Below are 27755 nucleotides of genomic sequence, written 5' to 3'. Positions count from 1 at the left end.
AATTCCTCTGATCAGTAAATGCTAGTGTCAGCCACTTGTCTCAAGTTCTTAGAGTTGGTCTGAATAAGTATTCTTTTGTAGCACATTTTTATAAATACAGATGACTCTATAGGAAGCTAAGTAATGCAGAGTAAGGCATTCAGTTACGAATTTACTGGTAAAACAAAGTTTAACTGGAAATAGCACATCTGCTGGGTCTGAAATGTTTTGATTGAAAGTTTTCCCAGATGGTGAGATCTTGCCAAATGAGGTCCCCTGGCTCCTGGAACACTTCTTGGCAGGTCAGCCCAGGATACGCTGCCTCTTCTGTCTGCCCAGTGACACGAAGGAGTGTCCAGGGCTTGGGGGCTTGAAACTCCAGCCCTTGGTGTTAGGCTACCGCTTCCAAACTGCTGTAAAGCTGTAAAAATCATGAAAATCCGTATCTGGAAGTGCTAAGAGGCTTGGCTGGAGGCAGGACTGCTGGAGCTTCTGCACTCCCTGACACGGAGCTGTGACTTTGGGCAGGCTTCCCGGGACAGACCTCAGTGACAAGGCTTTGCCAGAGCCAGAGGGTCCTGGGAGGTCCCCCAGCTACTGCGCTGAGCTGGTGTTTGCAGATGCTGCCCTACTGCCAGACACAATGTCACTGATCAGCTGAGGCTTGGTAACTCAGGGAATTGTGTTCTGGAAGTGTTTTGATGTTTCTGAAGTGACCTTTCTGGGAATTTCCACTTTGCAGGCATTTTCAAAAGAGTTTGTTTCCTGCCTGATTTGGACCGAAGCCATGATTCAGATAAAAACCCATTTCCTGCAAACTGGCGGCTTGGCTTGCCAGGCAGCTAGCTCTTTCAGCTCATGACCCATCTGCTCTGGTGCTGAGATGAATCAGATTCCTCTGCCCTAATCCTGTGGCCTGCGAGGTTATAACTTGGCCATTACAATCACCAAAGCTAATAATGTTTCACAATTGATTCATTCCATAAAAAGATTTCAGCTTTTAAGAAAACTTGGGAGCAGGATGCGGAGTTTCTCCCATGATCAGATTTCAGGAAAGTATAAGGTGACCTTTGTCTTCACTGGATGTTTACATCCAGTAAATGTCTTTGTCTTTAGGGCCCTTGCTAGCAGTCAATGTTCATGTTTTAACTTCAAAGCTCCTAATACAATTTTGCATGGCCTCTGACTAAAGAATAGCCTTCAGCAGGCAGATCAGTTCTATTTTTTTTATCTTTTGGGAAGTGACTTAAGGCAAATTTGGGGCATATGTGACATTTTATGTATGTGTGCAATAGGTCTTTATGTATGAAACAAAACATGATGCAACTTTGATTTATAGCTCTTGTAAATAATTCTTGGTGACTTAGGCAGGTTTGTGTAATATGTATATTTTCATTGCATAAGCACTTATATAACTACAACAACAGGAATTTCCATAAAACCCAAAGCATCCATACTTCAATGAGTTTAATATTATAGGCTTTTCTGCAAAGTAGCAGGGGAACCTATCATATGAAGTGTATATTAAGGCCACAGTGAATTTTAATAAATGCTTAGAGGAAGCTACCCACTCATTAGTGACAGCATCACAGAAATCTGATCTGATGGAAAAAAAATCCTGATTGAAAGTTTTTCTGCTTGCTTTGTCACTGGTGAAAATCGAGGTGTGTAGCTGCAGATTCATTTTGTTAGAAGTAAAAGATATGGAGGCCCCTGAGCAAGAAGGGAGTACGCCTTGATGCAGAGAGAGGCCAAATAGCTGCTGGATGATGCTGCATACTTTCACGTCCTGTTGTTTGTGGTCCCTCTTAGAACAGGCTGCATTGCATCTTCTGTGCTCCATGTATGGGGCATATTAATGAGAGCATCTCTTCTTCTTGTTCCGAATTGTGAACTCACAGGTGCATCTCATCTAAGAGATTTTGCTGAATTGCAAACATTGCTGGGCTGCTTACGAGTATATGTCTGATTTGTGTAGTCTTCCCAGAGATCATGATAAGAACATGTTCATGCTGTGAATGTGTGAAATTTATTGCATGCCTGGCATTCCTGCACAGATGAGGAATGGAGGCAGATTAAAAGAGCTGTGCAGGAGGGTTCACTAAGGCACTGACAAATGCTTCCTCTCCTCCAGAATCTTTGTAAACTCTTGTAAACTCTTGTATTTTGAAATGAATAATAGATTAACATGGCTTTTTTTTTTTTTTTTTTTTTTTTCTTTTTTTCCTCCTGTTCTGCTATATGCTTATTTTCTTGTTCCTAATGTGTGTGACAGGACATCAGCAGCGCTGATGTGATTTCACATAATGGATGATCTCCTCCATAGCAAAGGCTACAAGTAGTTAACCCCAACTTAAAATATACATGATCAGTTTTTACACCCCTTGGTATTTTAAATTTCTTTAACTCCATGTAGGATAGAAATTCTTGGCTATGATACTAATTTATCTGTGGAGTGATCTCCAAAGGCAAAGAACAGAAATGCACTCCTGGCTCAGCTCTGTCATCCCAGACTGAGCAAACCAGCAGAGGATGTGCAGTGAGGAGCAGTTCAGAGCATGGGCAGGGCACAGGAACTTGCCCTTTTCTAACTTCCACAAGTCTGTGGCTCATGCAGGCAGGCATTTTAGTGGGAACAGTTCCATACTCTGGGTTTAGGTTGAGGATGTGGTGAGATTCCTTCCTGTATTGATGTGCTCTGTCTAAATGTTGCTTTCTGTCACGTCATGGTGTCTTTTACAGGAAAACACAGATGTGAATTTGTGACATATGGTATTTGTTAAGTTAGAAGGCTCAGATCAGGGCTGGGTTTGGCTTGAACTGTCACCTGAACTGTGCTCCTCACTGCTTGTCACTATTCTATTAGACTCATTTTGATATGAATTAATGGGAATGTCTGAGAGACAAACCCGATCTTTCATGAGATGAGTCTGAAGTGGCTGATGTTCTTCCTAGGCTCACCCTGCCTTAACTGGTCTGATTTCCTGAGACTTTGTCCTTACTGTGTGTTTTCAAGTTCTGCAGTTTCTCCTCTTAGTAATTTCTACCATCTGTCCACATGCTTTCAGATACTTTTATTGAGAGCCCAATGTCAGTTTTTCAATGTGTGAGAAGAGATAAAAATAATATGTTACTTACAATAATGTACAAGAACACTATAGGGAAAGTGCATGGTGTGCAGGAAATATGTTTTATGAAGAGGTGTAATGGGCATAAGGAATTTGTAGATCATGGAGCAAGTAAGGAAAATAATATTCATGAACACTGAAGTGCAGTTGATTTATATGTTCAGGCATGGAGTGGGTAGAAGTTGGACTATTTTGAGTGACATTTTGTTTACGACTTGCAGAATTCACAATACAGTGAAATGTTATACCCAAGCCCTGTTACAAATATCAAGCCTCTTAAAGACAGCCAATAATCTTCAGTGTAAACTGATAATGTAAAAAGTAATTCTACTCTGATTTGTTTAACTGGAAATAGAAAATAATACATCATGTGAGTCTTATTAAATGAAGAAGGAGAGGCATATATTTTTGTTGACAGGAGAAATACATTGTTTACTCCTCTGGAGTCTCATGTTGCTCGTACTGCTGCTTTGTCTTATTGCCAGTCACTGATCTGCTCTGTGTGAGTGGAAATGTCAGAGTTTGTATTCTCTCCATAAGAAAAGCTGTACGTTACTCGTTGCTTTGTTGTATTCACTTGGGTTTACTTTAATGCTGTCTCCAGAGAAGGTTTGCTTTTAGGATCTTGCTGGCAACTTTAAGCATCCGTTTTCTTCCATAAAGCATTCTGCTCTGTAAACTCACTGCTGGTAGTTGGTGTCTGTCTGTGAAACCGGTATTTTGCAAAGAGGTATTTGCAAACTGAAATGGAGCATATGACCCGAAACGGTTACAGGGCTAGTTTGGTCTCATGGAGGAAATAAAGGAAAGTTACTGGATGTAATGCCAATGACAGCTTAGAGGGAGACAGTATCTCTCTGCACATCTCCATCTGCCATGCTGCCAGAATTCTCAGATGGTGCCATTGAGACGTTGCTTAAAATGTGCTTCTGTTCTGAAAAGTCGTAAGGTAAAAGCCGCATCTGCTCACTTATCGCAGGTTCTCGCTGCTAGTACTCACAACTAAAAGCCTTCCAGTGACAAAGTGGCTCTAACTGCCAGTGCTCAAGTGCTGGCAGCATTGCTGTGTGCTCTCTGGCTTATACAGAATATCCCCAGCAGGGTTCAGTTCTGTTTAGTTATCGGTAGATTCACAGATTTGTATTTAACAGCAGAAGTAATGCACAAGAAGGTGTGGGACTCGCCTCATTGCTCCTTAGCTATGTTACTGTGAAGAGTATTCAGCTATAGCCAACAAAGGTTAATGTATTAAACTCTGCAAGTCAGTCTGCAATGTCTGTGTATTTGTGTGAGTCGACATACTGAACAAGCTGGTGCCATGTTTGCAACTTTATTTTTCATGGTATAACTATGCTTACCATGGATTTGCACAAGTGATTCTGGAGCTTTAACATGACTGTGTTTGTGGAAAGTGTTGCTTAAGACATTCTCTTAAGTAAGAGGATCTATCGACTTTTTGCTAAGATTGTATTTTGGCTAGCAGAATATGCATTCCTGATGTTGATGTTCATGAAAGTGATTTGGCTTAATTATCACACAAGGTACTTGCAAGCTTTGCTTTTCAACAAAGCACTCTCATAGCACTTTATAATTCCCAGATAAAGGTAGAAGACCACTATGGAATTTCTATGTAGTTACAATGCAGTTGTTTCTTTTTTTTTTTTTTTTTTAATAGTATTTCCCAGTTCCTCAATTGAAAATAGCCATTTTGCTGAGCGAGGAGCTAGAGTAGTTCAAAAGTGTATGTTCAGGAAAAGATAACAATGGAGTCTGTTAGTCTCTTTGGATAGTCAAATCATATGATATAATCTGTAATATATTGAAGGTTGGGGAAAGAGTTGTTGCAATTGCTTTTTTATTATTATTATTTATTTTTATTTTTTTCACTTGGAGTATTTGCCACATGGGGAGAGGCAGAGAGAGTGAGGATTGCAGGATTGTTCAGCCTGGAGACAGCTCAGATCAGAGCCAGAATCTTCTCACTGTGGGCAGGCCAAGGGGCAATGAGAACAAGCTGAAACACGGGCAATTTCTTTAAAAAAAAAAAAAAAAAAAAAAAAAAAAAAAAAAAAAAGTTTTTTTTGGCTTTTTGGATTTTGTGTTTTTAGATTTCCTTACAACCTCTGCGTTTTGAAGGTCCTCAAACTGAGACAAACTACCAACGTGGCATTCATCTCTGTGCAGAGCATGAGAAGGCAGGTTTTGCAGGGTTTATAACTTGCTATATATTTGCACAGATCCTAGTCCAGATGGGCATTGATGGTTGATTTCTGGTAACACTGCAATATTAAGTTATTACATGTAGTAATTTAATCAATTGTCTTTAGTGAGTGGGTTTATGCTCCTCTTAAGAGGCACATTCTCCCATCTCTTAGGGATGCAGTCTGCTGGCTTTCTTTGTAGGTATCTGTTTCTGGGCAGACTGCAGCAGCCTGGAGTTGTAGTTACAGAGAAAATCTTGTCGAGTTGAGCTGAACATGGCTAACGGATGGATCTGGGGAGGATTCTGCTACTGAGCTTAAGACGTTTTTTCAGAGCAGCATGGATATGAACTCCCCAAACCTTGCGCTGTGGTCAAATGTAGCAGATGCTTCTGAGCACATCGAAAAGCTACCTGCCGACAAATTATAACACGCTGAATAAGAGTGACTCCAAGTAAATGCTTACACATGGCAGAACCTTATTGTTAAAAATGGAAACTCCGTTGGATGGGATTTTCTATGGAAGTTCAGCTTTATGCAGAAATGTGGCACAGCAAATTCCAACCCAAGCATTAAAAGCTGGCAAAGACAGATTTAGATGTAGAGCTTAGGGATATGGCTTAGTGGGGACTGTTAGTGTTAGGTCAGAGGTTGGACTCGATGATCTTGAGGTCTCTTCCAACCTAGAAATTCTGTGATTCTGTGTGATTCTGTGATTCTTTAAAGGACCGTGCCAGGGGATGGTAGCAGTGAATAGTTTCAGCTGTCCCACCTCTCCTACCTTCCCGGGACCCTTCTCACTCTAAAACTGCAGCACCACGAGCGAGCTCCTGCCAGCGCCTCAAGCGCTAGGCCTTGCTCTGCCAAGCCTGGCTTTAAACACATTTTCACCATTTTATTATGGGAACAGCTCCCGCCTTTTAGGGCTATATTTAGGGCTCGAGAAGATGCCAAACCGCCAGCCCGGGAGGCAAACGCTCTGCTTACAAACCCATCAGGCTCCAGCCTCGCCCTGCAAGGGGACTGGGTCAAGAGGGATGGATCGTCAACCCCCACCCCTTCGGCCCAGCAAGACCCCCAAAAACCCTTCCCGACCCCTTTTTGGTGCCCGCAGGGGGCGCCGGGGCGCGCGGCCGTGCGCGGCGGGGACGCCAGGGGGTGCCCGAGGCCGCGCAGCGGGTGCGCGCCCGGCGGGGGGGGGGGGGGAGGGGGCTGAGGGGAAAAGAAGGGGAGGGGGCGAGGACGGGAGGAGGAGGAGGGGAGTGAGGAAGGGAGGAGAAGCGGGGGGCTGAGGGGAGGAGAAGCAGGGGGTGAGGGAAGGGAGGGAGGTGTTTGGGGGGGGGGGGGGGGGAGCCGCCCCGCCCTCAGTCGCCGTTGCGGAGCCGAGCGCCGCGCAGCGCTGTCCCTTCAGCACCGCCGTCGGCACGCGGCGGCCGCCCTTAATTACAGCGAATCGAATAAATTACCCGAAAATTTCCGCCCGCCCCGCCTCCCCGCCGAGATCCCCCCCCCTCCTCCCCTCCCCCGGCCCCGCAGCAGCGCCCGGGCCGAGCCGCCGCCAGTGACCGCGTGGTTTGCAGTAAGTAAAGGCTGGGGGGAGGCGGGAGGGGTCCCCGCAGCCCACCCCCCGCCACTCAGCACCCCCACATCGCGGGGAGACCCCCGGGGGATCCCTTCAAGGCGGCCGGAAAAAATTTGGGGAGGTGTGGGGGGGGTGAAATGCACCTGGGGCCGGGAGATGCGCCCGGTCCCCGGGGTGGTGGGTGCTGGTGGGTGCTGCTGGTCGTGGTGCTGGTGCCGGTGGGTGATGCTGGTTGGGGTGCTGGTGCCGGTTATGGTGCTGGTTGGGGTGCTGGTGCTAGTGGGTGATGCTGGTCGTGGTGCTGGTACCGGTGGGTGATGCTGTTGGTGGTGCTGGTGCCGGTTGTGATGCTGTGCTGGGGCTTGCAGCGGATAGGGGGGTTAAGGGGTGTTTGTGGGGTGGCTGTGTAAGGCGAGGAGAAATGCATGTGTGAAGTCAGCCTTTGCTTGGCATGCTGTGCGGCTAGAAACCTGGGTATAAAACCCAGGAAACCAATCCGCCAAGGCAAAGTGAGCCAGGCAAGGCAGAAATCCTCTTCCCGCTACCCTTGTGACATCGATCGTCTCGCTGGTTTTAGGTCTGGAAAGCAAGGTCCGAGAATGGTGAAGCTGGGGAGTAATTTGAACGACAAGAACAGCAAACCACCATCCGGCGAAGATGGTTTTCAGACAGTTCCTTTGATCACGCCTTTGGAAGTAAATCACCTGCAGTTCCCGGCTCCGGAAAAGGTAAAACAAAATCCAACGGCACCCGTGCATGCTTGTGCACATGTACGTGCCCCTTGGTTTCCCTGCCCTTATCAATTAGTGGTCTTTGATGATATGGGCTGTGGCATAGTGTCTATACAGTAAATAAAAAGGGGGTGTCTTTCTTAGTGTATTTATCTGCTTGTACATGGCAACTGAGCACACAACTGTCCCCCAGCTCCTTCCCTCCTCAAAAAATATCTAAATATTCCTTCGTATATACAACAGGAAAAGGCTTAGTGTGTTTCTCTTATAAATGCTGGAGAAATTGAGGAGCAGTTCACAATGCATAATTATTATCAGTAAGATTAGTTGCTTGCATTGAGAGTAATTCAAGAACTCTTCCAAAATAAGCAGCTATTTTAATTATCTCAGTTAAGGTTTATTTTCTTCTCTGTGGCTATGCAAAGCTCATTCGGGCATTCACGATGCTGATTTCTCTGAAGAGAGCGACTGAATTCCCCCATGCACTGGCTGGTGATGGAGCAAGCCCAGGTTTTGTTCCCCCAATTGGCTCCTGCCAGGGGACAGCTTTCTCCCCTGCCCACTCTCAGCACTGAATGCAGCACTAAGATGTCCAGAAATGTGCCTCAGCGATTGGCTGAGGTTTGGTGGTTGGGGTGTTTTAGATGCAGGATGTGGCTGGAAATCTTTTGTCTATAGCATTGCAGTGACGGTGCATATCAAAATAACCCGGTGAGGACATGATGAAATCGTGAAAATCTGTATGCCACAACGGTCCTTACAAAAACAAAGCCTGTCTGCAGTGTAGTTCCCAGATACCACAGAGATGGAGCCAACTCACCCGAAAGTACAAGACAGAATGATTAGATCTCACAGGATAATGGAATAATAGTATAATTAACACTGATGATTATTGAACATACATCCTGTTTTTACTGTAGTACAAAATGAAGTTTCTCTAAATACATTAGGAGAACATGATGATGGATGTGATAAAACTGTCAAGATAGACAAACTGAGTTTATTTTATGATAGATAGAGCTGAGTCAACTGCCTTGACATCCTGGGAACCAGCCGTGCCAGACAAAGGACCTAGGTTCATTCCCCATGGGCCTCATGGCAATCAGGAGCAACTTCACTGCATTCAGGAGTTACGCTTCCATGAATCGTTGTGAATGAGAGGATAAACTGGTCCGTATCTGTGACTCTGATAAATAAGGTTAAGCAAAATAACTTGGGCAAAGCAATATGATTTATGACAAATGTCTGAGAAGCTCAGAGGAAGGTATGGATGTGTGAAAATAACTTGTATGATCCTAGACAAATGGCTTATTGACACCACACACACACATTGACACATGATGTGAAATGTAACTGGCTCACGTATCAGGTGAGACATGGAAAACCTAACAAAAATCCTTTCAAGCTAATAAGGTGGTAATGAGTGTTCTCAAGACCACCACGTTCCAATTGCCTGTTGGTGAACAAACATTGGAGTGTATTGGTCTAGTGTGATTCCTTGCTGATTTTCCTGTTTAAACATGCCTGCATCAATAATTCACATGTTGTTAGGTTACATTACCTTCATTAACATACATTACTGTCAATGCATCTACTGACATCCATATTTCTCTTTGCTGGAAGAGTGGGATGTTTCTCCAGGAGTGCTAAGCATGATTCAGAACTCATTACAGTCAATGGTATTGATTTCTGCAGGCTGTGGTTCAACTCCTGTGTGCAGTAAGCCTAGAGTTAACGGCGACAGAAGATTTGTTACATGGAGAGGTTATTTACGATAAAAGCAAAATAATTCACATTCTGTTTCTTTTGCTCTTTGTAGAACAGATTCTGTTGGGCTGAGTTCATCCTGGGGCAGAGTAAAGACCTGCTAATAAGGAGAGGGGCCTCAGGTGAAGAGCTTGGGTGAAGGTTAAGTGGTGGGGGAAACTTCAGCTTTGTACTTGGTAAAGCAAAGCTGCAACTGAATTCTGCAAGACTGTGAGCCTGAGGAAGAGTAAACATAGATTTCAAGTCATTCAGAGTGGATTTTTGTTTGGACTTGCCTTCATGTCAGGAGGCAGGGTTAAAAAAAATATCTAAAATCAATTTTACTTTTTTTTCTTTGTATTCCCCAAACCTGCCAGCAGTAGATTTCAGCTTGTAAGAGTGGAAACAAAAGCCAGGGCACTTTCTGTGCCTCTTGCACGGGATGTCGCATAAATCCCCAGAGACAAAACCGGTTTGGTATGGGGGTCTGTGTGTATGAGCTCAGAAGGGCTTTGCTCTCTTTTTCCTAAATGCAAATCAATTGCTGCTTGCTTTTAACCACAAGGAGGCAATGCTCCCAGCCTCCACGCTCCCATCAGGGAATCACAACGCCTATGCTACTGCAACAAAGAGCTGGTGCACCCTGGCATTTTCCTGTGATTGAAATCTAGAAGAAGAAAAATGGGGGAGCAGGAGAAAAGAAAACCTGTTCAAATGCTCCCTTTTCTGGGTTTATCTTGACCATTAAAGGGTATCGTCATTTAAGACACTGTGAGCTCTTAACCCATATCTAACCTGGATTGTCCAGGGGCACTCCAATGTGCATCAAAACGAGAGCAAGGCTCTGTGTATTTGCTCTAGCTTCAGTTTGGCTGGTAATTTGGAGTGGTACAGGCTTTGGGTTGTGATTCAAGAGGCGGCTAGGTCTGTACTGGGCAGCCCTACTGCTGTTCTCAGTGTGCAGTGGTGCATGTATCTCGCATGGCAAAGGTTTGCAAACACTGTCCATTTATAGGAACTTTTTTTTTTTTTTTTTTCCAGTTGAGTCTTAGACACCTGCATGCATGTGGAAGAAAACCAGACCTGTTGTTTCTCAGCATACTTGCCTTTGATTCTCCTTGAAAGCCACCCACAAAGCCCGTGGAATCTGCAGACTGAAAATAATTTTTAAGGGCTTAAACTATCCATTTTTTTCTTTGTTTTATTATTATTGTTATAACTGGATCACTAGAGAATACCTCTAAGTGACTCTCAACATTGACCTCTATAGGTGTTTCACCATAGCTGATCTCTTTCAAGGCATTTTTTGTTCAGCTCCACTTTCAGAGAAAGGATACACAGAAAGGCTATCAAAATGAGGCTTTTGCTCATGTGATGTAATTCCTGAAGCCCATCTCTTTTCAGACAGCTCCTTGATTATAGGAAATCATTTGGTGAGGGGGCGAAATTCTTAAATTCATGAATGTATTAGCTGTCCTTTTGGGGATGCTTTACTAATAGGTTTGTTTTTTGAAGTGCTGTGAGCTTTGCAGCTCCCTCTGACATCCACCTTGATACTGTTGGAAGTGAGGATGTCTCCTGCAAAGGCTCATGTTATTCCTCCTGCAGCATCAACATTCTGGTGGATCTGTCAGCGATTGTACGGCTGCAAGGGGAGAAATGTACCCAGGATGGTAATTTCTCCCCTAGGGTGTTAAGCCTGCTGTGTATTTATATTTATTGACTGTCTTCAAGCCTCAAGTTTTTTTCCCTTGGTCCTGTCCCCACCGCTGCCCCCCTTCTCTTGATGGGGAGAATTTGCAGAAGGCAGAGAGATGCTCTTAAATCATTTTTGTGTGGCTGTTTTGCTGAAATCCACCCATGTAGCAGGAATAATAACAATCACTGGTGACAAGCCCTTGACCTGGCTTTTTATGTTTCTGAATTTAATTTCTTTTGTATTCAAAAAAAAAAAAAAAAAAAGTATTTTTCTTTCAGGAGCTGGGAAGAAAAGGCTAGCTGTTCACTTGTTTTCCTGGGCGTAGACAAAGTGCTTTAGCTGTAATTGTTATGTGCGTCTGCAATAATAATGCTAAAAAATACACAACTTTTAACAGACCATACTGTTTCACTGAAATTTTAAACGAGACCAACAACTGGGGACCCCTTGGTCTCATAGGCTCGCTTCAGCAAAATCCAGCAGGAAATGCCTCTGTTCTGGCAGTAAAAATCTTAATTTTACATAATACACAAGTGCATGAAAGCTATTGTCAGGGCTGAAAAAAACATCCGGCATGTCTTTTGTGGGGAAAGCTGCAGAGGGCTTATCATGTGGTCCATTGTTCTTTATTTTGAATGCATCTGGAGGCTTAAGAAATAATTTCTCTGGTGACAAATTCCTGCCATCAACCCAAGAAAGAAAAAAAATAGATGTAAATGCTCCCTTCAAATACTTTTCCCACCCCATCCTCCGTATAGTCTGTGGCCGCACCCTGCTCTGAGTGCCCCAGACCATGCTTTTTAATACAGTGTAATCGAGAAATCCTGGAAATCAGGAGTGTCCCTTGAGCTCACAGCCTGTCCCTCTTGGTTTAGTAGAAAATAATGTTTTGTCCTGGCCAGCTGAGTAGGCATAATTAATAGTACGCTGGATGAGTGCTCTGGTACCTAGGGGACTACTTGCAGCTCTGTCCTGAAACATCGCTGTCAGCCTGCCCTCTGCCCTAGCAGTGTGCTGCAGCTCCGGGCAGCCTCAATGCATGCAGCCAGGGCAGATTGGAGCAGGTTTTGGGGTGCAGTAGGGTACAAAGGGAAAAGAAAGCACGAATAAAATAAATTTTCTTTCTTTTACTGCAACTATGAAGGAATGGGCAAGCTGTCCTGCCCCATCCTTTCCTTTATCCACCTGGGAAATGCTGCCTAATCCCCACAAATACCAAGTCTGAGCCTTCCTCTCCGGTGACATTTGTCCTCTAAATGCATGTTTGGATGTAAACACCACCTCTGCTCATTAAGCCACAATAAATATTTGCAGCAACGCTCACCCTGACAGCGCAGTGTTTTTGGGGTAACCTTTCTGATTTTGTTTGCGTGTCTCAGACAGCCCTGCTGGAGGTTCTTGGCAGTTGGTGCTCCTCTTCTTCAGATGCTCTTCTGATGGCCTTGCCCTCGCCCTAACATACTGAACAACGCTGGTTACCTGTGTCCACTCCTGGCAGGGCTGTGCTGCAACCCGAGTGTGTGCTCGCAGCCTGCGCAGACACCCGGGGTAGCATTCAGCTACCTCACTTGCATACAGATAGCACGCTGCTGCTGCTGCAGCTCCTGAGTATGGAACGGCTCAGGATTTGTGTAGCCTGTGCAGAAATTTCTCTCCTTGCAGCGCTACCAGAGCCTGAATTAGGTGGTTTAAAGCTAGCTCATGCCTGTTTATGTGAGCTCCATTGCCTCTCTTAAGCCCAGTTATGTCTGCTCTGTGTTTCTTAGAGCTACATTCTGCAGAAACAGCTGAAATGGACACAGGAGAAACGTGTTTGAGTACGGCTGTTTGGCTAAGCCTGTTGAAATCCATTCTTTATTTCAACATGAAATGCCATTACTGCAGGTGGAAGTTATTTCAGCAAGACTGTGGACTTAACCCCACATCCCAGTTGCTTACTGGTCTGTGAAGTAAGTCTGGGAAGGATTCTTGATTAGTGTAAATCTGTCATTTGGATGAAATCAATGGAGCTCTGCTAATTTACCCTGGCCAATTTACCATCACTATTGCTGTGTGATTGATTCTTTTGTCTGCTTTGCTGTACCCTTCCCTGGCTGAACCTACTAAAATCAGTTTTTACACCCTTTCACAGCCTCCCATGGGCTCCTGCTGGTTATGGGCACCTGGAGATTTGTAGTGAGACTTAACTGAATAATTTTCAAGCTGTCTTTGTGTTTGTGAGCTACGCTTTTCCCTTCTCAGCTGCTTTCAGCTCCCAGTGCAGCTTCTGCGTTCTGTGCTGCCTTTCATCGGTGGTGCCAGGGCTGATTATATTTGCTGTCTTTGTCCTTTTGTGATTTTCCTTATGCCTGGAATATCCTCCTGGCACTGATTCAAGAGACCACTTTTTTCTACCACCCTCTGTGAAGCTCATTTCTAGTACAACACCCATTAGATGAGCTGATACAGGAAAAATACAAAAAGCAGATTGTTTCCACTGGCTGGGGCTTTCTTCATTGACTATGGAGACTATGGATTTGATCCCAGGACATCCTTTTCCCTTTTTTTTTTTTTTTTCTTTCTTTTTTTCTCCTCTTGTTCATTGATATTTCAGACATTTCATGAATTCAAATAATGAGTAGGGTGTCCTGGGGACTACCAGTACATACATCCTAAATGCCAATTTTCTTATTAATCTCTGGGAAGTCTGCCTGCTGAGATATGTTCATCCTGTAGATTGGGAAGCACTGCCACCTCTTCCATGGGATGTGATGTAGTTTTAATTATAGGTCTTCAAAAACTTATCCAAATTTGTCTTAAAATCTTGGAATCTGCCACAGGTAGCCTGATTACTGATCTGTCCAGTCTGATGTGTCCTGTTTCTAGCAGGAGCCAGTGCAAGACTCAGAAGGAGGTACAGGCAGTAGACAAGGAGTTGCTCTGGTCCATGAATGTTTCATCCAAAGCCTGTAAAGAAAGAGATTGTTATAAGCTCTGAAACCTGATTTTTCCATCTCTTTTCCTACACTCTCTTACTGCTAAATATTTTAACTTCAGCTGCTCTTGGCAATGTGCACAGCTCATTTGCCCTTAGAGGCTGGCTGCATGTGAGGATTAGAGCTCGGAGGTCACTGGAGACTTTTGTGTGGGAGCAGGTGGTGAATTTTAGCCATTCCTTGGCATGAATCACATAAGCATAGAAACTGCCTCAGTCACAGCAGATTTAGTGCCAAGGCTGGGGGTCACCATTTTGCTATCATCAGTAACCTGGACAGCATGCTGCAGCTGGGACTTGGTCGAAGGTCTTTTTCAGATACTGATGCTCAGTTGGGTAATGATGGCAAAAGAAACCACGATGTCAATGCCAGTGTGAAGCTTTATTTTCTCTTCTCTCTTTGCAAGGAATGAAGAAAGGCATGTCTTTGGAAGCTGAGAGTCTCATTTTCACTTAAAAGTGAGCATGACTAATCCAAACGGAAAGTGATGGGTGTGTTACAACCATTTTGTGGGACTACAAAGGCCAGCTTTGAACCTGGAAGAAACCTTTCTCCTTGGTAGGAGAAGCGCATTTTGTTTATCTCTTCTGTCAATCTGAAAGCCACTCTGAGTGAGAGACTCTTCATTATTAATAATCCCGGGAAGTAGTATTTTAAATTTTTATGGTCTGCACTTTGCAGCACCTGAACCACAATATATTACATGCACTGTGGCAGTGAAGTGGGAATTACAGCAGGGCTGCATGTCCTTTTCCAGATGAATAATTTAAAGTTTTCACAATGCCAGTTATGTTAAATATTATTACTCATTTCTTCAGGGAAAACCATTGAGCTCAAACGCAAATATAAAGTGGCAATAAATGATGTTACATTTAGCCAGCCTGAGACAAGACTCAGAATTCATATCAGTTCATTTTCTGAAACACTTACTTCATACCATTGCAGGAAAATCCTTTTTAAGTTTCCATGCTTAATGTGATATTTTTCCATTTGTCACATTTCACGTCTGCACTGCTCCTTCTCCCTGAAAGCAAATGCTTTCAATGTGGTCCATTTGGTGAAAAGTTGCCTTTCTTTCTTTCAGCATCCAAAAATCTCTAGATTTCCCAGCACTCTCCTACTGTTTACTTTCTCAAGGTTGTCAGTGATGGATTTCCTGCTGGTATATGCAGTCTCTGAGCTGTTGTTTCTCACCTCAGCATACCTATAATTTTCCAAAGTATCACTGCGGAGAAGGTGTCTGGTCCTGCATTCATTATTTGAAAAGGAAAGGTTTCCTGTTAGCTCCAGTGGTCACTAGCGTTAAGCCTAGAATAGTAAGTACATTTAAGTTTAGTACTCAATAAATGTATTAGCAAACAGCATCATTAGAAAAATCTTGCTTGTATGGACCAGCATGATAGATATGTCTTGTCCCGTGTTTGGGATTTTATAACTTTTACAGGCTTCTGTGTAGACCACTACTGAGGTCTTGTAGAAGGGCATTTGAGGGATTGGAATGAAGAAGATGCAAGAAAGTAGATAGAAAGTAAAAACCTTTAAAGAGTTGGAGTGTGTAATCGCATCTGCTAACCTAGAGTGATTGAGGACAACAATTCTGCAGAGAGCTGCCATTTTCCATCGAGCATCTGACTTTCAACCCAACCCAGCCATATCACTTGCCAGCCCCTAATCCCAAGAATGTTTTATTTATATGGAGCTATTACTGCCGCTCAGTTAATGAAAACCTGAGCAAAGAGGATGCACTGTAAGTAGCAGCCACAAGTTGCTGGTGTGACTCAGCACATTACTCTGCTTTTATTTATTTATTTATTTTTCCTTGCTCTTCCTTCTCTAACATGGGGATGCTGGGCCCATGCTGCTCTGAGTGGTCTCGCCGAAGAATGCCAGAGGAGCCCTAGGACTTTTTATTATAACTGGCTGTGGGAAGGTGACTGAAGCAGGCTTAAGCTCTGATCTGGCCAAAACACTTAAATGCACACTTAACTTTGAATATCCAACTAATTCTGCTGATGTTAATAAGATGACTTGCAAGCTCAAAAGCTTCACTGAATTGGAATTTGGTAAGTTCAACTGCTATATAAACTTAGCTTGGGAGGAAGCTGCAAGGACTAGGAGCGTGGATTCTCCTAATTAGAAGTGTCTTTTTGCTGCTCCATGAAAGCCCTTTACTCTCATCTTGTGTTCTTGTAATCTGCAAACTTCATCTGAGAAGCAACTTTCAAAGAACAGTTTTATCTCAGGTGTAAAATGAAAAAAGTCCCACATAATTTATTTGTGTCCTCTTTATTTTCCCTCTCAAAAACTATACAGTGTCTCTGCAGTTAAAGGTGGAGTGTCTCTGGGAAACAGTGTGAAAAATTTAAGAACAGGTTATAGCAGCAACCTAATTTGCAGGGAGATCCCCTGAGATGGTATTCATCTGAACTCCATCCACAGTACAGTCTTCAAAGGTCTGCAGCTGGGCTGTACTGAGCTGGCAGGGAGTCTGCTCTCTGGTGGACAATCACAAGCCACTAAGTGAAGCTTAGGCATAAGCTGGTGCTGGATCAGGGCCTAGATAAAGGAACGGAAAGGCTGACAGGTGTCCAAAAAAGTTCAAAGGGTATTCATCCAGCAATCACAAAGTCTCAGTTAATCCAAAAAGCTGATTGATGGGACTGTTCTTGCTTTTTAATATTCATTTGCAGGTGTGCAGGTTATTTCGTGACATGAATAAAAATAATAATAATTCACTGCCCCAGTAAGCTCACAGAGTTGGGGATAGTGACCCAAAACAGCCAGACCCTCCTCACTGTGAGGAGTATGAGTTAAGGCAAGGCTTAGGGAGTGTGCAGGAGAAGGTGAGATCTCAAGGAGGCAAGGGCAGGGAATAGGTAGAGCGATGTTGCTGTGTTAGGGATGGCAAGGAGGCTAATTGTCTATTTTGAGATTATTCAAGAGACTTCTTGGCCATTTAAACACTGATTTGATTGTTTGCATTTATGGTCTGTACTCATGAGGCCAGAGCACAGCCATGCTGTGCTGCTGGCTCTGGTATTTACCCCCTTACTGCAGTCCATTTCCACCATAACAGCATTGCAGAGGAGAGAATGAGGAGATGGCCATTTCTCCCACTTCAGTTTGCTTTGAATTGCAACCTACACAGGACCCCAATTTCATACTCCTTTTCACCGGTTTCAATCAAGAACAACTGTACTGGAGTCAGCAAAGCTGCAAAAGGTACAAGAAGAGGGAATCGGGATCATTGTGATTGCTGTGGTTTGTAATAAATGCCAGTACCTTTCTGAAGGAACCTGCCATGGAGCGAGATGAATGTACCCTGTTTGCACAGGAACAGTAGGATCCTGGTCTCTGAAGGAACTGCTCTTGGGCAGCTGGTGATAAATGAGCTCTGATCAGTGTGCTAGCTGTGGAGGCAGTGGGGTTTTTGTTACATCACATCCAACAGCAATTTGGTTAGAATTTCTGGTAGAGTGAACTACCCCTGTTTTTTCCTTGGTAACAAAATGGAAAGAAAAGGTAAAAAAAAAAAAAAAAAAAGCAGCAAAGGCAGGGAACAGGGGCAAGGCAAATCTCCTTGCCCACCCTAACAACCCCAATCAGAAAGCTGGAAAGCGAAAACAGAAATAACCAAAACAGCAACAATGATGCTAAAAATATAGCAAAGATTTCTTTATGAGATTCGTTATTCTTTGTGTGTGTGTCTGTGTGTGGGTATCATCTGACAGTGTTCGCTCCTCTTTCCGGATGCTGCCGAGGTAGCCCAGGCTGGGGTGTTCTCACTAGTGCAGGAGGCACGAACAGTTTGATGAACACAACTCAATTTCCAGAAGCTTTTGCGTGGGCTTCCTGATGGCAGCTTGTTGGATGGAGGGGGTGAATGTTGCTGCAAAAGTGGGATCTGTACTCAGGCTTATTTATTTAGGCTGTAGGCGACTGAACAAGAGGTAGGTCTTTTCTTCTAAATGTGCACCCAGTGCCCTCAGCAAAATTGCATTTTTATCCTTACTGCCACAATATTGAGTGATACCCTCACACTACAGGTTTTCAGTTTTCTGTTTGTCCTTTGTCATTTTATTTCCGTGCTCTGCTTTAAAGAGGAGACCTTACTGACTGCCCTGTCTTTCTTCTGCTGAGTAATTCCAGCAGGTGTCTGACAAAGATACTTTTAGAGAGCAGCTATTTAGCTTTTGCAATGCCAAAAGGCATTTAGCAAAGGTATGTCTTAGCTCCTCTACTAAAGCCTGCAAATTTTTCTACAAAACACTGACCGGCAGGATGGCTGTGGCTCTACACACAGACATTTCACTGCTGGCACAGTCAGCGAATTGGGTTTCAAGTAGCTTCTCATCTGGCTGGGGACTGATCTTATTTATTCACAGATATGATAGACGTTGCTACTGGACTTGAAGGCAATGCCTTGTGCACGGTTGGGTGGGTTTATTTTCAGTCTCATGGATGTATGGAGACACATTTCAAATGTCCTACTTGTAGGATATTGAATGAATGAAATGACAGTTAAAAAATACCAGTAAGAAAGCTGTGGTTAATGACAAAGAGTGGAAGAAAATGTCAACTATATATAGAAACAAGTAAGACTTAGAATTTTTTTTCTTTTGTTTTCTGGTTTCATGGTCCTTCATTAAGACCTAATGTTAGAGCTCACAGGAAAACCCTCTTATGTATATTTAAAGATTTAATTGGTGACAACTTTGTGTATCAAGCAGGAGGTATGGATTTGTGACAATTGGATATTGTGGCTGGTAACTTTGAAACCAAAATGAGTGCAGTTTCTGAACTGTGGTTGGCAGGTGTTGATGGTTTACTGTACTGGGTTTACTGTAATTTACTGTACTGGGTTTACAAGAGGCCAGCGAGGAGACTGGAAAGCTAGGGCCCAGCTGTGTGTAGTCCTGGCACACCTGGTCTCTTTTGAGCAAGACAGCGAGGTTGTTATTTGTTCATGTCAGCACTAACTTGGATGAGCTTGTCCTGCTTGGAGAGGGAACTTTATTTCATTTGGTCCAAAGTGTGCTGCATTTTAGAGCATGGTAGAAGTCAGTTCATTAGTAGGGTATTAGTAGTGTTAGGTTTCATCCCAAACCTGCTGAAGAAAGCTTGTCCATGTGTCACATACCAACATCTGTGTTGTGTCATCAGAAATCCCAGGTTCCAAAATGCTAACATGAATACGTTTAAGTGGTTTTTTATCTTGTTCTTCCGAAGTCTTAATGTTGCAAATACTACTGTAATAAATGTTATTGAGAGGGATTCACTGAAGGATGTAAATATTCATCAGTCTTTAATGATTTGCATTTGAATCCAGAAAATTGGCTTATGACTCCATGCTGATTTTCTCTCACTCTGATTTTCACATGGCATTAAGTGCAGGAGAATTAAATACTCAGGGTTTTCTCTGCTCCAAGCCAGACTTTACTGTCTTCATTTGGATATAAATTCTTCATTAGCCAATAACTCAATCTTGTACATCACTTTATAATTTTCCTACAAACATTCAAAACTTTGTTTCTAACAAAGATCTTTAGGATCAGTCTTGCCACACCCATATGAACTCCTGGAGTATTTTATTTTCACCTTGGCAAAGCTGACAAATGCATAGTCTTGCAGTTCAGAATGGGAGGCCAAAAAGTGGAAGTATTGGCCCTGGGATGGAGATTTTCAATGTGCTTTCTGTTCTTTTGTGCTTAACCTCTCTGAACCTTGAAAGTCACACCAAACGGTTGTATGTCTTGTGGACGTCAGCTGATTTGGGAATCACAGCCACAACCCCAACTCTCCAGGGATGAGCTCCAGCTCATTGCCAGTGCTGAGGACAAGGCCGTTTTGCCTTCTCTGCCATTTCGCAGCTAGATTTAGACAGGGCAGCTATACTAGCATGCTGTCACACTGTTTACCTGCATAGGCTCATGGGTGGGTAGTCCTTTAGGATTCTCATGTATAATGGGATGGGCACGCTCACACCTCAGAAGGGATATTAGTTTCAGAACACATTCCTTTTGCTAGTCCCATCTGGGAGTTGGTATTAAGTGTTATATTTTCCATGCTTATAGTGGGTGGGTTTTACCCAAAATAGTTTACATATATATTCAATGTAGATTGAAAATGTATTTTTAGTAATTTGTCCAAACCCTTTAAAAGCCACTCACAGGCTTTTCCATTGGTGTAAGCTGCCTCACTTTTATAAGATTAGTAGGAGCTGGATTAGTTAGCAAATGGCACTGAGATCTCCTGAGAAAAACCCAAGGTAATAGTATGAGATTAATATTAATAAACTGGAGCCTGAATAAATGAGAGGCCAAGTGGCCTAAATTTAAATTGGCTTCAGTGGAACTTTTTAGGATGGGGCTTTTAATAAGTGAGGATCTTCTGATGGATGGGCTGTTTGTTATTCTACATGATTTGCCCATCGAATGTGATACAAAAAATTGCATGTCTAGCCTTAAACAAAGGTGTGTGTTAAACATTTTGCTGTGAGCTACTTTAAGACTCAATGTGATAAACTCATTATCCTAGGTCTGTATTATCTGCTTGCCTGTTTATCTGTCTCTTTTAGTTCCTGAGGGTATGATGAGTTTGTGTTAATTTATGATTATAAGATACCTCTGTAGGTTCAGGGGAAGGTTAGAATAGAAAAGCAGGGGCTTAGATAACAAAAAAAAGTGCTTGTTGTGTGCAGGAACCTTAGAGGTGTTGATGTTTTCCAGGTAATTGTGAAAACAAGAACAGAGTATCAGCCTGACCAGAAGAACAAAGGAAAACTCAGAGTGCCCAAAATTGCTGAATTCACAGTCAGTTTCACTGATGGTGTAACAGAAAGACTAAAGGTAAGAAATGGTTATTTTGGTGCCTTCTGATGCAAATGCCATTCATTTTAAAGTAACTGAATCAAAGTGATGGTAAAGACACACCAAATTTAACGCTCCAGTCATCACTAAGGTCAAAGAGATATTTATCTGCATGAGTATGAAGCTCTTTTATGTTACTTGGTTTTTGTTTTGAACAGATACGAAAATACATTCATAACAAGATATACAGCAGGAAATGATTTTCTTCTCCCAGGAAAAGTTATGAAAATGTTTTCCAGCCCAAAATGGAAGTGAAAAAAAGTTTGAATCTCTTTTTTTCCTCTCAAACATTTGTGTTTAAAAAGAAAAAAAAAAAAAAAAAGCAGTGAAAATTGATGGAAACAGTTTGTCGTCTTTCACATCTTTCAAAAATTCTTTTTTTTTTTTTGTGTAGTCAAGCAACCTTTTTAATATTTAAAATATTTTATTGTTATACAATTATTTTATTATAGATGAAAAGTCATTTCAAACTGGATAAAAGAAGATATATTAGAACGTGTCCAAGCATATCCTGTTCTGTAAGCAGTTTAGGTTCGCAGGAATTGAAATTTTCTGATGAAAAGTGGTTCCTTGAGAAATTTTCAACAGGCTCTACTGAAACATGGAAAGAAACTCATGAATTATTGAGTGCTCTCAGTTCCTGTTGACTGCAGCAAATTAGAATGGCTCAGTTCCTCCTAAAATTAGACTCCAAACATGTAGCAGCTAGTATTTTCTCCTTTTTCATTGAAAAGATGATACTTTTACTAAACCACGGAGCATGTAAGTTGAAAAAATGCAAGATCTGATTTCACGTTTCCAAAGTCAGAGGGAATATCAATGATGTAAGTAGAAAAACTAGAGACTAGGCAGCGCCTAATTAATAGCCCTGCGACTTGAAATCTGGGATTAGGTTTATAAATTTTTACGGAAGGGTATCATCCTCAAGAATAACCAGGAATTGACCCAAGTAACTGAATAATTGGCTCAAGTAACTTCAGTTTGGCCCAGTTGTTCTTAATCTTGCAAGACGTGGAAAAGTTTATTATAATTAGTTTCTGACAACTTAGAAGAAAACTAGTACTTTGTAATGTGATCCAGAAAAAAATGTTATCATTCTTTCTTTCTTGGAAGATGAGTCTTTAAGACCCAAATCTTCAGGACCCAAACTTCAGGATGAGTCTTGTTCAACTTATTGAAAGGAGAAATTTTCAGCTACTCTTTACTGAAATACTACAGAATGGTACTGTTTCCTTTTTTTCCAGAAACTCATTAATGTATTTCACAAAGACAATTCTGTTGCTTTCAACCAGGATATTTAAAGCCATGATTTATTCTTAAGATGTCTGTAAATAAAAGTTTGTAGCTTTTTTTTCTTTTTTCTTTTTTCTTTTTTTTTTTAATGCGGATCATGTATGTTGATCTAAATTACTTAGCAGGAGCTTACATGATGCTGATTTTGTTTTAAATTCTTCCCTGATCTTATTGCATGCATAGTACCTATTTACCATCAATAGTGATGTTTCACTGGTACCACTAGTAAAGTAAACAGCTAATTAGCCAAATTTAAATCCCTGGCTTGGAAACCACAACAGACATTTTCTAGTACGAACAACGTACAAATCAGAGCCAGACACAATGTGCCTGAGAAACAACAGTAAAATATAGAGTCTCCAGGAAGTGATGCGTTGGGTTGTGACCCACAGTGAATGACATTATTACATTATTGTTGATATTGCAAATGACAGTGCATCACTGGGTATTTAAAAGTTCTAGCCCTGTAATCTCATCCTTACACACTGTGTACTCTGGAGGCACAGAAGTTAGAGATGTAGCTCATCAACTGCAAAGGATAAATTTCCTTTAATCATCTCCTTCTATGTTTCTTATTTTTCCCTTTCTTCAATCCCCCTCCCCCCCCCAACTTGCTCTTGCATTCAAACTCCTCTTTTTGATATATTTTTCCTTCTTCCCCTCCTATTTTCTGTACTGTTCTGCCATTGTTTTTGTCCATGTGAGGACTGACACAGCAGCAGTCACAGGGGAGCGGGGGGGCTCCAGCAGCATGCACTGCACTGGCACAGATTTGGAGGTTTAAGCACTGCCATCCCCTTTGCTGCATGGTGGGGATGGCTGTGGGAGCTGTGCCTCTTCTAATACAGCCTGGCAGCATGACAGTTTCGTTTTTAAGCTATTTCCTTTCCCTAAAGTCCATATGATTTTCATTCTGTGCTCTTCAATGTCAACTTATTAATCACTCAGCCTCTAGCCTAATGCTGGATAAGATGATAAGCCTCTCCCTGCCTGCTTTTCATAAGGCTTCCATGTATCGTATTAAGTTTGTAGTATTATTTCCTGACAAAAATGAGCTGAGATAATAGGTAATATTTCATTACCTTTTGTACTTTTTTTTTATTGCACCACGTTTTTATACCCGTGCATATTTTTAGTGAAATTATTAAAAATACTGCCCTCTGGTTATAAGCAGAGCTGTTATCTGGTACTGATGAAATCATTATACATTTGTTTTTTGTAAGAGGAAATCACAGTAAATACTTAACTTTTATTATCTCAGTTTTGATACAATTTTACAAGCTTAAAAAATAATATAAATGAGATCATCGTGTTTTCTGTTGCTGGCTTGTTGCTTTGTATAGCTTTCCAGTATATGGTGTGTTGGAAATATCATCCACACTTTCTTGCTAATGCTCTGATTAAAGTGTTCATCTATACTCGAGCCAGGCTTTTAGCTTAGTGCACTCCAAATATGTGAGTTCTGTACCCAGTAACGTGTATGGGCATGAATGTTCTTCTGCAGAATGTACAGCTAGTGTTAGTCCACAGTAATGCTTAAATTCAAAGGTTCTGATATGGAACCATTTTGATACTACAGTTCTACTAACCTGTGTATGAAGAGTGAGTGTCTCAGCAGCTGGTATCTGTATGCTGGGGAAACAAATACGACAGAGAGAAGAAATAGCCAAGAAATCGTCTTCTATCTGCCATTACACTACTTTGGCATCTTGGAGAATACAAAGTGAGATGTCTTGTAGTTTATTTTTTCACCCAAAGGGTAAAATTGTCATCAGTTCAAACAAAAGTATGGTAAAGCAAATCTCTGTCATTAAAAAGTGTGTGTAGCAAAACGCTGCTGGGACTCCATATTTACGACTGTGCTGCCCACCCACCAGTATCTCTTTGGAGCAATTCTTAACATCTTTCCCGTTTCAATCTATGAAGTACGTTTTTTGTTTTTTTTCCACTCTTCTGGTCACTTGATATGGGAACATACCCAAGGAAGAAGGAAAAACTTTTCCCAAGTTCTTTTTCTGTGAGCTGTAGCTGCTTTCAAAGAAGAGCTAGATCTCTTTGGAAAGCAGGGGACCTTACGAACATGGCAGTCAAATCCACAGATGCCCTTTATTCTGCCTTTTGGATATCTTTTATTGAAGAGGCTAATAAATTATTAGACAACTTTCTAGCATGAGCAAGCCAAAGCCAGAATCTAAGCTTATGCATGCATATTTTTCATCCATCCAGAACAGTACAAATCTGAGCTCTTTAATTATTGTAAAGAAGAGACTGTCCCTAGGCAACGGTTCTTATTTCACACTACCTCTTCCAAGAATTTTAGATAGCTTCTGCAACTTGTCACATCTCCTAATAGATGAGCGTATGATTCTCTATAGCTCAGCACACAGTGTCCTGGAAGTTTGACCAATTAGGCTTATTCTTCAGCTGGATGAGTCACCCCATACATACTTTATAACAAATGTTTAAATAGTTGTGTGTAGATGGGTTACAAGAAAATGATGTTAAAATAGCGTTGTGGTTGAGCCATCCATATATAAAGGACATTTCTTTTATCGTTTGACTCCTCCACAGAGAAGCAATGACAACAGCTTTTCTAAGCTGACTGGCAGTGATTTGTAGATGTTGCCTCCTCCAGACTGTTTATACTTTTGGAGCGTGTCCCACTAGGAAGTTTTTGAACTGCAAAGATCTTATTTTGCAGTAATGATGTATACCAAGGTTTCTCAGTCTGAAGGGGAATAGTTTCTGGTGTTTGCTTTCCATTTTGCATGTTTTCAAGGTAGTGCATCTTGCCATGCTTTACTGTCCAGTAGTGACACCAAGGTGGACTAGAAAGGATCTGAAAATATGATGACTCTCTTGTGTTCCTTTGTGGAACAGTGCATCTAGAGCTATGCAGTTGAGGTAGGTTTTACTGCTTCTTTTTGCCAATGATACCCTATGTTACAGTTTTGAGAACAATCTCTCATGCAAGTAACATTATTTCAGTGAGTTTCAGCCCTTATTTCTTTTTATTGGTGTTGAAATGAGATTAAATGCACCTTTGGTTTTGAAGCAGATCATCCATTGAATCAGAAGTCTTGTTACTTCTGGAGGACAAGGTTTCCAGTCACTCCCTTTATCTTCCAACCAGTCAGGATAACACAGAAACCAGTCAGAAGCACTGAGGTGAGAAGTGGGTTTCTACCCATTTCCTTGACTGTCACTTAGGCGGTGCTTGGCTTCAAGACATCAACATCCTGCTTTAGAAGATGTTGATGAAAAGGTTTCTCTTTTCTAGAGAAACAAGCTGGAGAATGGTTGCTGGTGGATTTTTGCACTTGACCTAGTCAGACCTTTGGAGGCTCAGTAGGCCTGTGCTAAACCTGGGTTTGCCCAGATGTATCTGTCTCCTAGTAGCACCAAGGTCTGGGCTCGCGGGGCCTTTCAGCACAGGGTTATTAGAGCTTACAACACAGAGAATTGGGCTGACACATGCAACTGCTTGCCAGCTGCTTGTTTGTGCAAATGGCACTCGTGAAGCTCATGTGTAACCAGTTTGACCTCTGTTATTGCTAAATGCCACTGAGTTATCCAGTACAGCCCTTTCAGGGAGACAGTGCTTTAATGACCATTAGCTGGGTGATAGTTACCTGCCATAGTTCTATGACTTATCAAGTCTTCAACAGGTCTTTCCTTTTTATGGATTTTTTTTTTTTTTTTAAAGAAAACAAGTTATCAGTCCCTCTGAGCTGGAATAATTAAACCATGTACTTTCTTCAGCAGATCAAGTTGGTAGTGGGTGTACGGGGGAGAAACTGAGATATTTAAGAAGACATTTTCTTGTGAGCAATTTATCTACCTGGAAAAAATCAGCTGCAAATATTGATGCCTGCTTCACCGAAGAAGACTGGAAACTTCACTCTTTTTGCTGCAAGTTGGCAAGATTCATTTTCAGAGTCACTGACTGTGTAATCTGTTCCTGTTGAGTATGCAATGACAATATATTTCTTATCTCTAGATCAACCCTCTCCCCTCCCTCCACCCTGAAACTGCTCTAACACATACAGATCCAATATCCAGTGGATGTAATGATTCAACAGACTTTTCATCAGGTTCTTAAAATACAGTGGAACCCATTCAAATGTTTCTGTTATTGAAATACTCATACTGAAGCAATTATTTTCCTCTGACCTAATGTGAAAGATGTAGAACAAAATCTGTTTGTCTCCAGCCACACCCTACAAAACTGTGATGCAAGAACTGTTCTTTATCAAAAACAAGCCAGTATCTGAAACACTTGGCTCCTAATTAAGAAAGATTTTTCTGGCCTAGGGCCAGGGCTTGATTTCCTGTTGGTAACAGCTTTGCTGGAATGGAAGATGCTTTCCGTGCTTGCACCACTAGATTGTGACCCACTGAATCCCCAGGGTATTCAGCTGCATCTTGTAGCTGGAGGATCCTCATGTGGCAAGCACTGAAATTCAGAGGGAAAGGAAGGTCCTGGGCTTGTATGCCTGTGGAGGAAGGTGGTGAGTTTTACTCCTGAGCAGGAGCAGGTCTCGATCACTTTATTTTTGTAGGTAGGATCTGCTGAGCCCTGAGCACTAGCTGTCTTTTACAATGCGGTGCAGAGAATTGCTGTGCGGCCTCTGCAGATGTTCTGCCAAATGACTTCACCTTGAGCATCGCTTTGAGAAATGCATCATTTCCCTGAATGCATATATTTATCTACCTGCCCATCCTGCCCTTAGTTTTAAAGGGCATATCATCATTGCAGATGGATAGATGATAATTCTTCCTTGCTCTGCTGCTCTCTCTGAAAATGTTGCATTCCTCTTTTTCTGCTTCCCCCTGCTGTTTCCCAAACTCCCTTTCCAGCCTGGTCCTGCAGATTTCTCCACAGGATGTTCTGCTTCCACTTGTAGGCTACTGCATTATGCTCACAATTCTTCCTCTAACCTGCAAAGGAATGAATCCCAGGAAAATAACATGGGGCATTTCATCGTGCCCATTCAATAGCTAAATAAAATTAAAGGTTCCTTCAATTGTTAAGTTACCACAGGGCAGGAATAACTCATGGAGAAAGGGCTTCTCTGAATGTGAGCAGGACAATTTTCCTTACTGCTTTTTAATACTAACAAAACAATGTTACCATGGTGACTGCCACATCAAATCAGTAGTTGGGAAGATGCAGAGTGGCTGCTGAAAGATCCCGTTACACTGACTAATGTGAGTGGTGCTTGAGGGAGGGAACATGCTCTAACACACAGAGATTTTTCTCACTTTAGTGATAATTGCTAATGTGGCTGAGATCTTTCCAGGCTGCGCAGCTCTCGGATGGGCTGTGTGATCCTGGAGAGCAAGGGACAAAGTGCAGGAAAATTGGAAAGGGGGCAGTTACAGGAGAGCACATGAGCACTAACAGTAGCATTTGGGGGTCTTATTGCACTGGCACCAGGGGATGCTGTAGTGGGTTCCTGTTGAGCCTCGTATTCAAAGAGGGGCTTGTGGAAGACTTCACTGAAGTCTTCTCCAGACAGTGATGGAGTGACTTATCTCTGGAGCTTGAG

The 27755-nt window shown here is 42.3% G+C and overlaps 1 protein-coding gene across 1 annotated transcript in view; it reads left to right on the top strand.

Annotated features, from left to right (window-relative positions):
* Positions 1–6768: 6768 nt before the first annotated feature.
* NSG2 (neuronal vesicle trafficking associated 2) overlaps positions 6769–27755 on the top strand; it is a 37611-nt gene continuing 16624 nt past the window's right edge. The window contains exons 1-3 of the mRNA XM_084536122.1: positions 6769–6887; positions 7468–7618; positions 20770–20889. Of these exons, the coding sequence (XP_084392248.1) occupies positions 7490–7618; positions 20770–20889 (249 nt within the window). The 5' untranslated portion in view covers positions 6769–6887; positions 7468–7489. The remainder of the gene's footprint in view (positions 6888–7467; positions 7619–20769; positions 20890–27755) is intronic.

This window comes from Aythya ferina (genome assembly GCF_964211825.1).
Source record: "Aythya ferina genome assembly, chromosome: 14".
Lineage (NCBI taxonomy): Eukaryota > Metazoa > Chordata > Aves > Anseriformes > Anatidae > Aythya > Aythya ferina.
The sequence above is the reverse complement of the archived record's forward strand: the minus strand, read 5'-3'. Positions and strand labels throughout refer to the sequence as shown.